Source organism: Plectropomus leopardus, chromosome 11, assembly GCF_026936395.1.
Source record: "Plectropomus leopardus strain MGB_pleo_1.0 chromosome 11, ASM2693639v1, whole genome shotgun sequence".
Lineage (NCBI taxonomy): Eukaryota > Metazoa > Chordata > Actinopteri > Perciformes > Serranidae > Plectropomus > Plectropomus leopardus.
This window is the reverse complement of record NC_142186.1, coordinates 4,318,804-4,332,824: the sequence shown is the minus strand read 5'-3', so window position 1 is coordinate 4,332,824 and position 14,021 is coordinate 4,318,804. Positions and strand designations below refer to the sequence as shown.

Sequence of the window (14,021 nt, the reverse complement as noted above, 5' to 3'; positions counted from 1 at the left end):
GCAAGCCACATGTGCGCTGCTGTGTTAAAATGTATGTTAATCATCATGCGAGCAGCAACTTCCTCCGAGAAATCCCTTTACTCACGGAGATAAAAGTCATACATGAGGCCACCCACTGCTAGCGTGCTGCTGTTTCAGCATCAAATCCTTGTTTTTTCATTGAAGTGAGAACATTCACTGCAGCACTGATGTAAAATGCCCTGACTCTGCTGTGACGACCCATAACACTCAGCACAGTTTTATAGTAGGACAAGGAATATGGTTCAACAGTTACACAGCATCAGGGGCTATACTTCAGTGTCTAGCTAGTTTAATAAAGGATGTAGTACATGATCCAATATTTAATAACCCTTACATTCAATTAGCATGTGATCTTGGTGACAAAAACACCTTCAGTTCTAAACTACTGTAAAACTTCATATATAAGCCTAATCCCAACTAGACTCCCAGTCCCTTTTAGCCAGATGTAGCCCCACATTCTGACATTTAAAGGCCTGTCTCAATAAGAATAAGAAGGTTCTTTGAATGTATAAAACCAGGTTGTTGGCTACCTAGTGTAGGTAATGTTAGTTAGCCTCTTAGATCACATATACAAATATGCATGTATGTTTAAACTTTTGTCAATATGGACATATGTCTCACAATGTTAGCTTGGTAAGACTCTCCACAAATCAATGATTCGGTGAATTTTACTGAAACTGTGAGTTCAAAAGAAGACAGTATTTCAGGCATAGTAAACGGCAAACAAGTAACAGGCAAAAAAGGGATTTGTAGAAATTAAATTATTAAGATTTTTTTCAGTTGTTAAGATTTTTCTTCAAGTCATTTCTTGCTTTTTTAAAACTTTCTTGTTATTGTTTTTTGTTTGTCTTTTCCCTTATTATTAATATATCAAATATCAGCCTATTAAGGTCATCGATTTAAGCAAAGAAAAGCCTTGGCTATTGATTGAAGTTTTACAGTATTTGGATGGTTTTTTTTTCATCAAAAAGATCATTAAAGTTTTTCCTATTGGACTATTTGATGTTCATTTCTGCTTTTTTAAAGGATTTTTTTGTCCATAGTGGTTTGATAATACTGTCCTTCAGTTGAAAGAGAAATTTTTCAATATTCACTTTATCTATTCAAGTGTGGGGTATAGTGTGTCAAAAAACAACTATTTTTTTTTCAAGTGTTCTCTGTGTTTATAGAGGGCTGCTTAAAAATGCTGTACTTCTTCAAATTGGTGACATTACAAGTATGATACACAGAAAAACAACATGCTATTTTGGCTTGTATTTCTAATCTCAAATGCTGGGTATCTGGAGTGTGCTCTACATGCATCCAAAAACTTTCCTCTTGTCTTGCATTGCAAACTAGCTGCATGTCCAACAGTGAAAATGACGCAATTAACGATGAGTGCAGACCACGAATTTTTACCAGGATAATATTTTTTTACAGTGCACTGACCAACTCAGTAACACACCAGAAAAAGAGAGTGTGTATCTGCGTTACTGTGTGTGAAAGTTTGGGACAGAGGTGTAATGGAGACTACGGTTGGACTGTGGTGGTGATACACAGCTTCCAGGCACTGTGCAGTAAGGCATGTTGATTGGTGATAACTCTGCAGTATTATTAGATTTCTGACATTTTTCTCTGTTCTGGTTGAGCAGTGAAGTAAGTTATATCAGAAGCCTTTACTTTTGTGAACAAACCCAGCAGGTTTGGGGAGTATTTGGGGGTTGAGCTTCAGGAGCTCTGATGCAATGTGTCCGTGTACATGTAAGTGCTGTGAAAAGGGCTGTGCAAGAAGGAAAACTAAGAATACATTGCTTCAGTTGATTGCATATATTATCACTGATTGATTATGCACTTAAAACATGGAAAATTTCTCCTTTAAGTGTCAAGAAATTCTTAGCTGCCCAATAGCTCAGTATACAACCTTAAATAATCAAACAGCTGATTCCACCCTATAATAAAACTTGTTATTTTAACTATAACAACTTCACAAGCTCAAGTAAATACGCCGAAATTTCAAGTGAACTTAATGATTAAATATGAAGTAAGCATAAATTAAGATTTATAGTTATATTCATTCACTTATTTTCCTAATATAAGTTAAATCAATGTTTTCAGATTTTACAGTGTGACTGAACTTCCCATAACAAGCAGACTGAGTTTACAAAAGTAGCAAGCTAGTGTGCAGGAAAATATTTGTGTGTGGGCAGCAGTTCAGTTCCAACAGTCTTGGATCTATTTGTATCGGCAGAGCCAAATATAATTTTGAATGAACAATCAAATCCTAATCTGTTGTCGCTTATTCGTGTTAACTAATAAATGACACTTGTGGAACTGTTGTATAAAAGCATAAACACACAAGAGGGAGTGCTGTTTTACAATCACAGATGTACGTATTTCGGCCATTGGCACGAGGTTGCAAGGTTTTTCAAATTTATTTTTTTGGCGCACCAAAAAGCACCTCAAGCCAAGTTCCATCTAGTTTCATCATACTGGAGAGAAGGCAGACATCTCTATTTCTGATACCTCCAAGACTTGCGACCAAAACAATCTAGATTGCTAATTTTACCAAGGGCAAGAGGAAAGTATGTGTTTGTGATCATAGGGTGAACAGTCACTATACAAGGTAGATTTATTGTCATTTTTCTTAAACATGGTTTAAGAAGAAATTAAATTAAAGATGACATTAATATGTTATAATCTCAAAGCTTTAGAATACATTTTGCAATAGTCTTTTAAACCTTCCATTGTACTAATAATGGCCATTCTGCTGCACTCCCATAAAGTTTTCCTCATAGCATGCCCTGTGCTCTGGTGCCCTCAACCAAAATATGTTTGGTTACATTTGTGATCCCTGGCTTCTGTGTCTGCATACATCCCTCTAAAATCTCTAATGGCGTTTGATGACCAGAGGCAAACCTGGTTAACAATCAACAAAGCTTCTAATCACTCAGCTGCATTTATAAAACAGTCAGCAGTCTTACCTCTGCAGATTCAGAATGCTGCCCAGGTTTCTGTACAAGACGATGCCAGTTACAAACGTTGAAGACTCGTCTGCATCTGTAACGAGTAAAGAAACACACACACAGAGAGCAGGGAGGTCAAAGTCAAATAAGGCAGGAGTGTTCAGGAAAATGTTCGGAGAAAGTGAATGGTTCAGTCTCTGTTAATACAGTGACCTGCTATAGAGGAGAATGCAGGTCAGCCATGCTGCCTGCACTCCTCCAGCCCCCAAGAGCTCTTTACACTGGAGCTGGCCTACATGACTAGTCAGCTATAAACGCTGTCTCTTTACAGTCTCACACACTCACACATGCACACACATACACACACACACACACACACACACACACACACACACACATACATGCATGCACAACCGACACTGCAAATTTCCATAATCTCCACAGTGACAGATAGCAGCACAGCCTGACACTGTCCTCACCCCTAAAAAACAAACAAAAGTAAAATAAATAAATAAATAATAAAATGACAACTTTTCACTTCAGCAGTGGAGCAGTTAAGAAACTCTGCCTTGGCTGTAAAATCTTTGAGCATTGAAACAGAAGTGCTTGTCAAACTATGGTCCAACTGTCCTGTAGGCTTCCTGTCCTAAAATAAGGACTATTATCAAGTCATACTGTATATCATAGTTCATATCGTGTCACGTGCTGTGTATAACTGCAGAAATAGGTTCACTATTTTCAGTTACAATGACCACAAATTTGAATTCTTCCTATACGGGCCCCTGAAACTAAATCAGATAAACTGGGGACACTGTCTCTAACATGTGTTTGAGGATCACTGTATGCATGTAGCCAGCATTCACATGTGAGGCCCACATGGGTTATGCTATGGCTACCTGGGTACCAAATGGTTATGAACCCAAAATGGGCATTTTATCTGTGGCCCACTTGGGTAATCCCTACTTTTGGGCAAATGACATGGAACCACTGGACAATCCCATGTAGGGCCCATTTTTCAGCCCTACCCACATGGACTCCACATACAAATGATATAGTGACACCCTCAAGCATAAGGAATCCTTCATTATAACTTTCTGAAATTTGGAGTAACATCACTTTTATTGTGCTGCTTTCAAACACCTTTCACAAGCATTTAAACTTTTAAACCCTAAACAAAATGGCGCATTTTTTTTTTCGAAAACACGGGGGAAAACAGACAATGAGCAGTTTCTTAAAAACAGTTCTACCAATTGCAAGACATGTGTAGATTTAGAAAATTAGTTCTAAAAATATAGTGAAAACTGTTTAGGAGAAAAAAGAAAAAAGCTATAGTGAAACTATTTAGAATTGTTATAATTTCATATTTAAAATTATGTTACAGAATTATATACATATATAATAGAATTATATATATAGGTAATTATCTTTTTGTTACTTTTTTAACTTAAAAATATGGTAATTTTCTTGCACTTTTCATTAATGTCTTGCAAATTTTTTTGTGGATCATTTCTTCTTTTGTTGTTTACTGCCAACAATTTAGGTTTAAAAGGGTTAATATAGTTGCAATCCTTTCAAATTCACTCCTGGTTGATTTGGTGATTACTGGTGGTTTAACAGGCTTTTTTTTTACAATACAGGTGCCAGAATTCCAGGGATCACATTCAATGCCAACAGTTCATTATGTAAGTGCAGTATCTGACCAGATGTCTTCCCTTCTGAGTTATGATTCTTGTTTTTTTTTTTTAATGGCCAGAAAGCATTTTTTTCCAGTCTTTTTTCACAGTGAAGTTGAACTTTGAATTTTTGAACTTTAAATGTCATCACTGTAATTTTAGCCCATTACACATTATAAGCAAATTCATTCTTGAGTTATGGCCAAAAACGTGTTTTGTGAGATCACTGTGACCTTCGCATGCCAAATTCTAATCAGTTCATCCTTGAGTTCAAGTGGACGTTTGAGTGAATTCCTCCAAGGCATTCTTGACGGACAGAAGGAGAGACAGACGGACAGACAGACAACCTGAAAACATAATGCCTCTGGCCATCGCTGTCGCCAACATAGAAAACTAACAAACAAATAATCAAAAAACTCTGGTATACCAGATGAAACTCTGATGCGTAACACATTGCTGCATGGCCACAACAGTTCCCACAGTCACTTTCATCATCTGCTCATGTATGAGTGAGCCAAAAATATGTTTGTAGTGAGCATACACGCTGACAAACATGGGATTACATACATTTTTATGCAGATACTCAATGCTGTACAAACAATAGTCACCATGGTATAAGCCTCCACTGTTTGCATCTGTTTTGGAGTTTATCCAGCCTTTTTCCTCTACCTCTCTATACAAAGGGAACTTGTGAAATACTGCATTGGCAGTAATATGAATGTAATTCCTATGGTGCTAAGCTAGAATCACACATGTATCAACTGCTAGAGGCAGCAAACAGCTTGAGTGGCAACTCCACTGCAACAGAGGGGCAACTTACATGTTAGTTTACAGTGGAGCCACACAATCTGTGACCTGAGTGGATTGATATTGTCATGTTTGTTTTGATACAGAATAAAGAGGGCAATCAACTGCTGGAAACGATGGTTTATGAACAAATACAGTGATTTTTTAAAATTGTTTTGTTATTTTTAAGAAAATAATTTAACCACAGATTTTCAGCATGTTTATCACGAGGGTCCAACAAATGATCTGAAAATTTATTTTGAAAAACTTGATTTACTTATTATATATCTTTGATTATATAACTATTATCATTACATATTTAAATTTATCTTAAAGAAAAAAATGTATATATAGACATTTAATTTTAAGCACTTTTCAGGTAGTTTTCTTGTCATTTTTTACTAATGTCTTGCTAATTTTTGGGCCATGTCTTGTTAAGTTGCATATCGGCTTCTCATGTTTTTGAAAGAAATCAAACCCTTTAGCTCAGGTTTCAGAGTGTTAAATATAAACCACAGCTACAGCAAGATTGCTGTTTTTTGCCTTGGATTTTAAAGGATATATTAGTTTTATAGTATGATGTAATTCTTACTTTTGCAGACCCCGGAAAGAGAAGTTGCTACCCTGCTAGAGGCTGATGGGAATTGAAATAAATAAATAAATAAAAATACCACATGGTAGCACTGACCTTGTGATTAAAATAGCCTGACAACTGTTTTCTTCTGCATCATGTCGGGTGCATACATGCATTATTTCCTGTGATTCCATTTAAATCTTAAATCTTTTGGAAACTTCATCAATAACAACAAAAAATAATACAGGGAGAGGCAATTAGAGGATGCAAATAAAATGGATGGCTACATCTATCATCTAATCTAATCATCTGTTAGCTGTTATTGATCTGTGCGTCTCTACATGTGGCCGCAGCTCTTTGTGGGTGAGCTCCCCCTGCTGCAATTAAGGGACAACAGAGTAGTGCCAGCATCGGAAGAAATTTGTCAAAACTTGACTGCTGGACTACATGAAGGCACAGGCAGCCCTGGGGCGAGGAGAAGCCCCCTCTCTTTCCGGCTGCAGTGTCAAAGGCGAAAAAAACACAACTCCATCTGCCGGGCCATCTGAAGACATCCAGCGCTTCTGCTCCAGCACACTACATGGGAGCCCGAGAGCACGGAGCAGTGTGCCAGGCAGCAGGCAGAGGCTGTAGCTCCCAGGCAACAGCTGAGCTCCCATGGGCATCAGGGGGGAACCGAGCAAGATGTGTGTGTGTGTGTGTGTATGAGTGTGTGGAGGATGAAGTATTATGTGTCCTGCTCATCCACTCTTTGGCTGGCCCTTTCAATATGCTCAGCCAGATTGTCTGTGCCCAACAAGAACAAGCCTGGAGGGACTTTAACCAGTGATTCAATAAGTTATGTGTCTGTGTGTGAGAACTCAAACAGCTCATAGCCAACTTTCTGTCCATATATGTTTGTCGGTGTACGTTCTGAATGTTTGTTGTGTGAAGACGCACATGCATGTAATTGTGCATATGTCTATTTTCTCACATGGCTTCACATGTGCAATGAACAGGCAAACTTTAAAACACGAGCATCAAACACATTTTACGGCTCAGTCTAAGTCCTACTGCAACACACTTCCATTTTCAAGCCATACTTGGGGCTCTTCTCAACCAGTTAGTGGTGAGAGGAAGTGGACTAGAAAAACCTCTAAAAGCGAGTGTGCACTTGTGCTTACCTAATATACTCCATTACTTCCTAACAGTAACACACATGGCGAGACCGGAGCAAACATCATACAAATTTAACTTGTGTCTTGCTCCTCTGTCAGAGATTATTTTGATCATGAACTTTCACCTTGTTTTGCTCACACTGCCTCTTAAAGCGATAGTTTAGATTTTTTGAAGTCAAGTTGTATGAAGTACTTATCCATATACAGAGTTTTACATAGAGTAGATGTCAGTTGGCAAGTCCCAGTTCATAGAGGCAGGATAGGGTCCAACAACAAAACACATTTAAGCCACAAAAAAAAAAGAAAAAAGTTGCTCCCAAAAAATCAAGTGGCTAAAATTTTGGCAAGATTGTGTATTTTTGTTTAATCTTAGAATTTCCAGCGTAGCTCCTTCAGTAAGTCTAAAATACACTATGGAGACTAAATTGTTACATTCATACTCTTAAGTGCAAAAATGTGCAGCTGACACCCATTCAAACTACAATGTCTGATCCCACAGCCATCGAAGCATAACAGCATGCATTCTATTTTTTTCTGGGTGTCACTCTGGGCTTTTCCCTTGGAATATGTTTTTTTTTTTTTTTTTCACCAATCAACATATCCCAGGCTGTGATGATTAAAAAAATCAACTTAGCATGTAGTATATGGAAAATAATATTTATCTTTGTTGTATTTATGATTATCATAATTACATATTTAACATTGTTACAAGTAAGTGTAACATGTAACAATAATTGTATTTTAAGTACTTTTTTCCCCAGGTCATTTCTTTTTTGTGTGTTTATTTGTTTTGTTGTCATTATCTAAAAATTATTTTCAGGTAAATTTCTTTTACGTTTCTACTGATTTCATGCAGAAGTTTAGATAATTTCTTCTGTCATTGCTCATTGCCCTCCTCTCATGTAAAGGAATCAAGCTATTTTACTTAGGTTTCAAAGGGTTAAACAACAACAGAATGTGAGGTGGAAACTGCAGGGAAGCAGCACATGAAATCACACAGCAGCTGTGGGAGCAAGGTGCCTGTTGGCTTCCTCAGTGGCGGCTGCTTTTTTGCTTACTGAAGACCGTACGAGTAGGACAGAGTCCCACAGTTTAGCTGTTAGCCTCTTAAAAGTTCCCTGTTGAGTTCTTGACCTGTAGTAGCACTATGAAGCTGTTTTTCTATGAGTAGGTCTGTGATTCACTGTCCTATAGTCTCACACTGTTCCACTGATCAACAGGTGGCTGTAACACGGTACGATCTGCTGCAATGCACCAATAAAGGCAGTGAAGACAGAGACTGCTAGCAAGTAAACATGGATGTAAACAATGCTGCAAAAATTGGCCTCCCTTACAAACATGGGCTGTACAAATGCTTTCTGAGGAAGAAAATGTATCTCACATGTCAAAGATACACACTGTCTGTTTTGGTGAGTTACACTGAATGCAAACACAACTCATATTTGTTTGTGGTGTGATGCTTAAAAGACGACAGAATGAATTTGAGTCTTGAGATCAGTCTGAGCTGAACACATGGATAAACACTGACTGCAGAGATTCAAATTAAGTATCCTTCAGTAGCACAACTTAACATGACATTTAAGCCTGTTACAGATCAATTGAGAAAAAGGAAAGAAAGAATGAAATAAACACCTCACCAGAGGACATATCAGTTGTTTTTTGCATGCAGTTTAATCTTTTGAAACCTGAGAATTGGCCTGATGTTTTTTTCTTTTTTCAAAGAAGTGAAAAAAGCAATAAACAAACTATGCAGAAATCACCCAACAACGAGTAAAAAGCACAGGAAAAATACCTAAAAATATTAGACAAAAAAAGCAAAAAAAAAAAAACAAGGACATGAACAATAAACATGAGGACATGCATGAATAAAAAAATACTAGGCTATAAGTATAGATGTAACTACGAAAATAACAAATATAATTTTGGGGATATTTTTCCCTGGCATTTAAAAAATAATTTTCCTAATCTACAAACTTCTTGCCATTTGCAGAATAGTTATTTCTTTCTTTCTTTCTGTTTTTTTTTTTTTTTCACACATTTTTAAAAGAAATCAAGCCAATTTGCTAAGGGTTCAGAACGTTACAGCTGGGGTAGGCAGTTGTTGGACAAAAATCCCATAATAAACATTGAGCATATTGGTATTTGAGTGGACTTAACAGATACTGAACCTCCTCTCGGCTCTACTTCTCAGATTTAAGAAAATCTAGCCCCTTACAGGAGACTTTGACCATTCGCAGGTCATTTCAAAGAGAGAGCATTCCTATTGGTTGTTCTACAAATGCAGATACACATGCACATCTCTTCAGCAAGAGCCTGATTCAATGGCGGAGAGTCCTGCGGAGATAATGCTATTCCAGCAATGGGAACAACCTTCTACATTGCAAAGCAACCCAAGAAAGGAAGACAGACTGATCAAAAAATGTCAAATTAAGGAGAATTTAGTGTAATCTAGTGATGAGGATTTCAGATTGCAACCAGCTGAAACTTCTCCTGGTTGGAATTCCTTCAGTGTTCATTGTTTGGGTGATTTAAACCAGTAAAAACATTGAAGTAAGTAGTTTGACATAACAAATCAGCTTTTCTCAGACACTGTGCGGCATATCAAACACAGGCAGCTGGATCAGCACCTGCTTATGTCCGCCCAACCTTTTGCTTAGAGAACTTAGGTTGCAAATGTTCAGCAGGTTTTTAACAGGAGTTTAAAATTCTCAGGTCTCTATTCACTACATTCTTCCTAATGTGGCTCATAGCAAATAAATCAAGGGCCCTGCAGCTACTAGAAAACTGATGTTGCTGATTAACTTTTTGTTATCTTGAAAATACAGCTTTTATTTGCACTTTAAATAAAATTGCAAGTAACTAATTCAGTTGAACCTGCTTAATTTATTTCTTTCTTTCAGTTTAATTGTACATGTTTGCGAAGAGAAGGCTAATCAAATGTGCCCCCCCAGCACTGTTTCATTTAATTTCCAGAAGCATTAAACAAAACACATTTCTCTCTGTTCTTAGCCTTCAAAGCATATTGCTAGATTTTCTTTTTTTTTTATTTTAGAAAAAGGCTTATTCCATAACATTTCTTGAGATGTGAGGAGGCAGCGATCAATCAGTGTAAACAAGGCATCAGAGAGCCGTTTTAATCCATGTAAGCAAGTCCAAGCTGTGTGCATAAAGAGGGCTGGCTGCTGGTGTGACATTGCCCCCGTGGAGACACATCTCCCAGCTGGGGAGGAAATTGTCTCTAATTGCTCCTGATTGGCTCCTGTTGACTCCTGATTAGGAGTGACGGCCTCATTAGCATGCTAGCCGTACAGGGCTGTCTTTAATGGTCGAAAACATCCAAACTGACAAATAACCCCACTGCTACTGAAAAGTGTGTACCTGGCACCTGGCTGTACACGGGTAGGCGAGCTCAGCTGCTGTTTTTTCTAATCATTCACAACTGGGGATACAAAAAGGAAACACCACGAAAACACTCCCCACTCACCAACGTGAATAGCAATATTAAACTTAAAAACAAAACTTAAGATCATTTCCAGTGCTAATGATTTTAAATATGTACCACTGATAGTTTGTAATCACACTTGACACTGTGCTTCCATTGGGTACTGAGCAACACACCTAGGTATCAAACAACTATTGATTTATTATGATGTTTAGATATGATATTATTATTTTTTTTTACTGTTTCAACCCATTGTACTCCAAAAATCCGAACAAAAGGCCCCAAAATGCTTCGGAAAATACAGTACATTACTTACTTTCTGTGTACTTCTATAGTACTTTACTAGTGAGGAAAACTACTACATTTACTTGACAGACAATTTAGATTTTACTACTAAAATATAATAATTAAATATGATGCATATTCCTTCCTTAAATCACCAGCATAACATTAGACTGGAAAGCTCCACCTTAAACAGATGTTAAATAAATGTAGGCTGTAGGCTTCCTTCCTTTTTACATATCCCCAGTAATTATGTGCCAGTAATTCCTATATAACCAACATATTTCGGAAGACTGCAATCATGTGATTAATGAACTCACTGTAATTAAGAAAAAAGTGGTCCTAAGTGGTCCAAGTAAAAGGCAATTACAAATTCCTAAGCAAAAGCCCAGAATGAGACCCAGAAATAATACAATGCATATTTTTATGCTTTGATGGCTGTTGGATCAAAAATTGCAGTTTGAATGGGTTTCAATGGGTGCATTTTGTGCACCTAGCAGTACGAATGTAACAATTTAGTTTCCAAAGTGTATTTTAGACTTATTGTAGGAGCTGAGCTGGAAATTCCAAGATTAAACAAAAATACACAATCCTGCTGTATGCATGAACACATACAAAAAAATATCAAAAAATGAAGAATGAAAACTGCTTAAAATGCGCCAAACAGTCCCCAACGGTTAAATTAGATGAGATATTTTGCTGGTGGTAAAATTATTATTGTCACAAGTCAGTATGGCAAAAAGAAAAGAAACACATCAAAGATTGCGTCTTGCGGTCAAAGACATTATACACTCGGCATGCTCTCTGCAGACCCCTGAAGCCCTGACGAGGCAGCTGAGCCTGAAGGCAAAGCTCTCGATTCACCGATTAATCTATATTTCAACCCTCACCTTTGGTCACAAGCTTTTTGGAAGTGATCGGAATTCAACCATGAATACAAACAGCTGAAATGAGTTTCTTTTGCAGGGCGGCTAGACTCACCCTAGAGGCACCCCCGGGCATCCGGAAAGGATGCCTCTTGCTCAACTCCCTTAGGAGGTGCTCTGGGCACCTGGGAGGAGGCCACAGGGCAGACCCAGGACACTCAGGAGAGATTACAGTGTATATTCTGTCTGAACTGGGAGCATGTTGGAATCCCCCAGGAGTAACTGATGGATGTTGCTGGGGAGAAAAACCTCTGGCCTTTCTCGCTTAACCTGCTGCCACTGCTTCCACAGTGATTGTGTTGAGTATTGATTGATTGATAATCATCAAAAATTGAATTACTGACCCCATGACATCTGGATTGACACCACTTTCTTGTGCTGATTTCATATGCCTCTCACAAATGTTTAAACCTTTGAACCCTGAGAAAATTGGTTCAAATTCTTCCACATCTATGGGAAAAAGGACACTAAGCAACTTGGTGAGACGTGTTCAAAAAATTGCAAAATATTAGTGGATTAAGAAACATATTTTTAAAAGAAAAAAGGACAGGGCGCCTGGTGGCTCAGTGGATAGAGCGGTGCCCCATGTATAGAGGCTGTGCCCTCACCGCAGCGGCCGCAGGCTCAAATCCAGCCGCAGCCCTTTCCAGCATGTCTCCCCCTCTCTCTCTCCCCCTTTCATGCTCACACTGTCCTGTCAATTAAATGCAACAAAAGCCCCCAAAAATAGTCTTTAAAAAACAAAAAGAGCAAAGGACAAATGTATAGCAAACTTTACACAATTATCATAATTACATATTTATACTAATTACATAGTCAATGCTTTTTCAGGTAATTTTTAAACTTCCTTTTTCTTTTTATTAATTTTCAAGTAATTTTCTTCTTTTTAACTTTTTTTTAATTATAAATACATAGATTTCGAATATTACAGATGCCAATCAGCTGTTATTAGGAACCAAAGTCTAAAAAAGCAACAACAGAGGATGACATGAAATGGAAGAAAGCAGTAAATCCTCATATGTGACATTATGTGTCAACATATGTGACAACAATTCCAGACACTCCTTCTTGTTTGTGCATTCTCAGTCTGTCGCCGCTGTTAGACCACAGATTTGTATAATTCCCTTTTGTCCGTAAGCAACAAATAAGTATGGAAATGCTCCTGTTTGCAATTCAGCACCATCAAATTGTTAAGGCAGATGGGCTTTGTATTAACATTTTATGAAACTAATTCTGGCCTTATTGAAGGCAACATGCCTTTTTTGTTGTACAGCTGCTGAACAGTGGGTGATGAGAAATGATTTTGTTATTCTCCTGCGTGTTTTATTTTCAACATTAAATACAAGCATCTCTGCGTGCATTTGTCTGCGCGGGGCGCTTTGCTTTGCAGATTAATGGCAGTAAACACTGTTGCATAAATCAACTCCTGTCCCATATTTCTGCTGTTCTTGTCTTGACGGCCCCCTCCCAACCAACCACACGCGGACGCATTCTTGAATTCAGAAACAGAAGGCAGAAGGCCTGCTGTAATCAGTATTTGGGGAACATGTTTTGCTCTCAAATGACACATTTATAAATCATCCAAGAAACTCGCTATTTAGTCAAAAATTACATAAATACCCACAGAAGAACCACACTGTCACTCTATTCTGGTTAACTAGCACAATGACTAGTGTCGACATCAAACGACAAACTGCGAGGCTAAAAAATTAAGCTGCAGTTCCTCTAATGGCCACTTGAGGCTTGCTCCAAAAGGGAGTGCATCCCCATAGACCCCCATGATAAAATGCCCAGTTTTACAGCAAAAATAAACATGTTAACAGTCTGATATAAAAAAAACAAAAACTTTTTTGATCTCTATAGCTTGTTTCAACATTCATGACAACTGTATGGCGTGAACTTTTATAAAACTCACCCTTTTTAGTGTTTTTAAGGCATAATGTTATGCATAACATTAGGCAATAGACCTTTTGGTCCCAAAGACTGTGAGTGCAGTTCACTGACAAGTTTGTAGGGTAAGGATCTATGGCGTAACCCCAGACTCACAAGAGTATAGTCATAGTTGTTGCTATTTCAGTGTGTTTTCAGCTCATTAAGGTCACATGTAAAGTTCTAGTCCATCACGTTCCCATCTCAAGTCATCACATATTACTGCTTTGTAAGTTCATGTCTACATATTACGCTCTAGGTATCCTCCTTTTCTCAACAAAAGCACGTA

At 37.8% G+C, this 14,021-nt stretch overlaps 1 protein-coding gene across 13 annotated transcripts in view; it reads right to left on the bottom strand.

The window, feature by feature from the left end:
* adgrb1a (adhesion G protein-coupled receptor B1a) overlaps positions 1-14,021 on the bottom strand; it is a 189,393-nt gene that overhangs the window by 68,284 nt on the left and 107,088 nt on the right. For all 13 annotated transcript variants that reach the window (XM_088084965.1, XM_088084972.1, XM_088084973.1 and 10 more), the window contains one exon: positions 2,982-3,057. In XM_088084965.1, the coding sequence (XP_087941091.1) occupies positions 2,982-3,057 (76 nt within the window). The remainder of the gene's footprint in view (positions 1-2,981; positions 3,058-14,021) is intronic.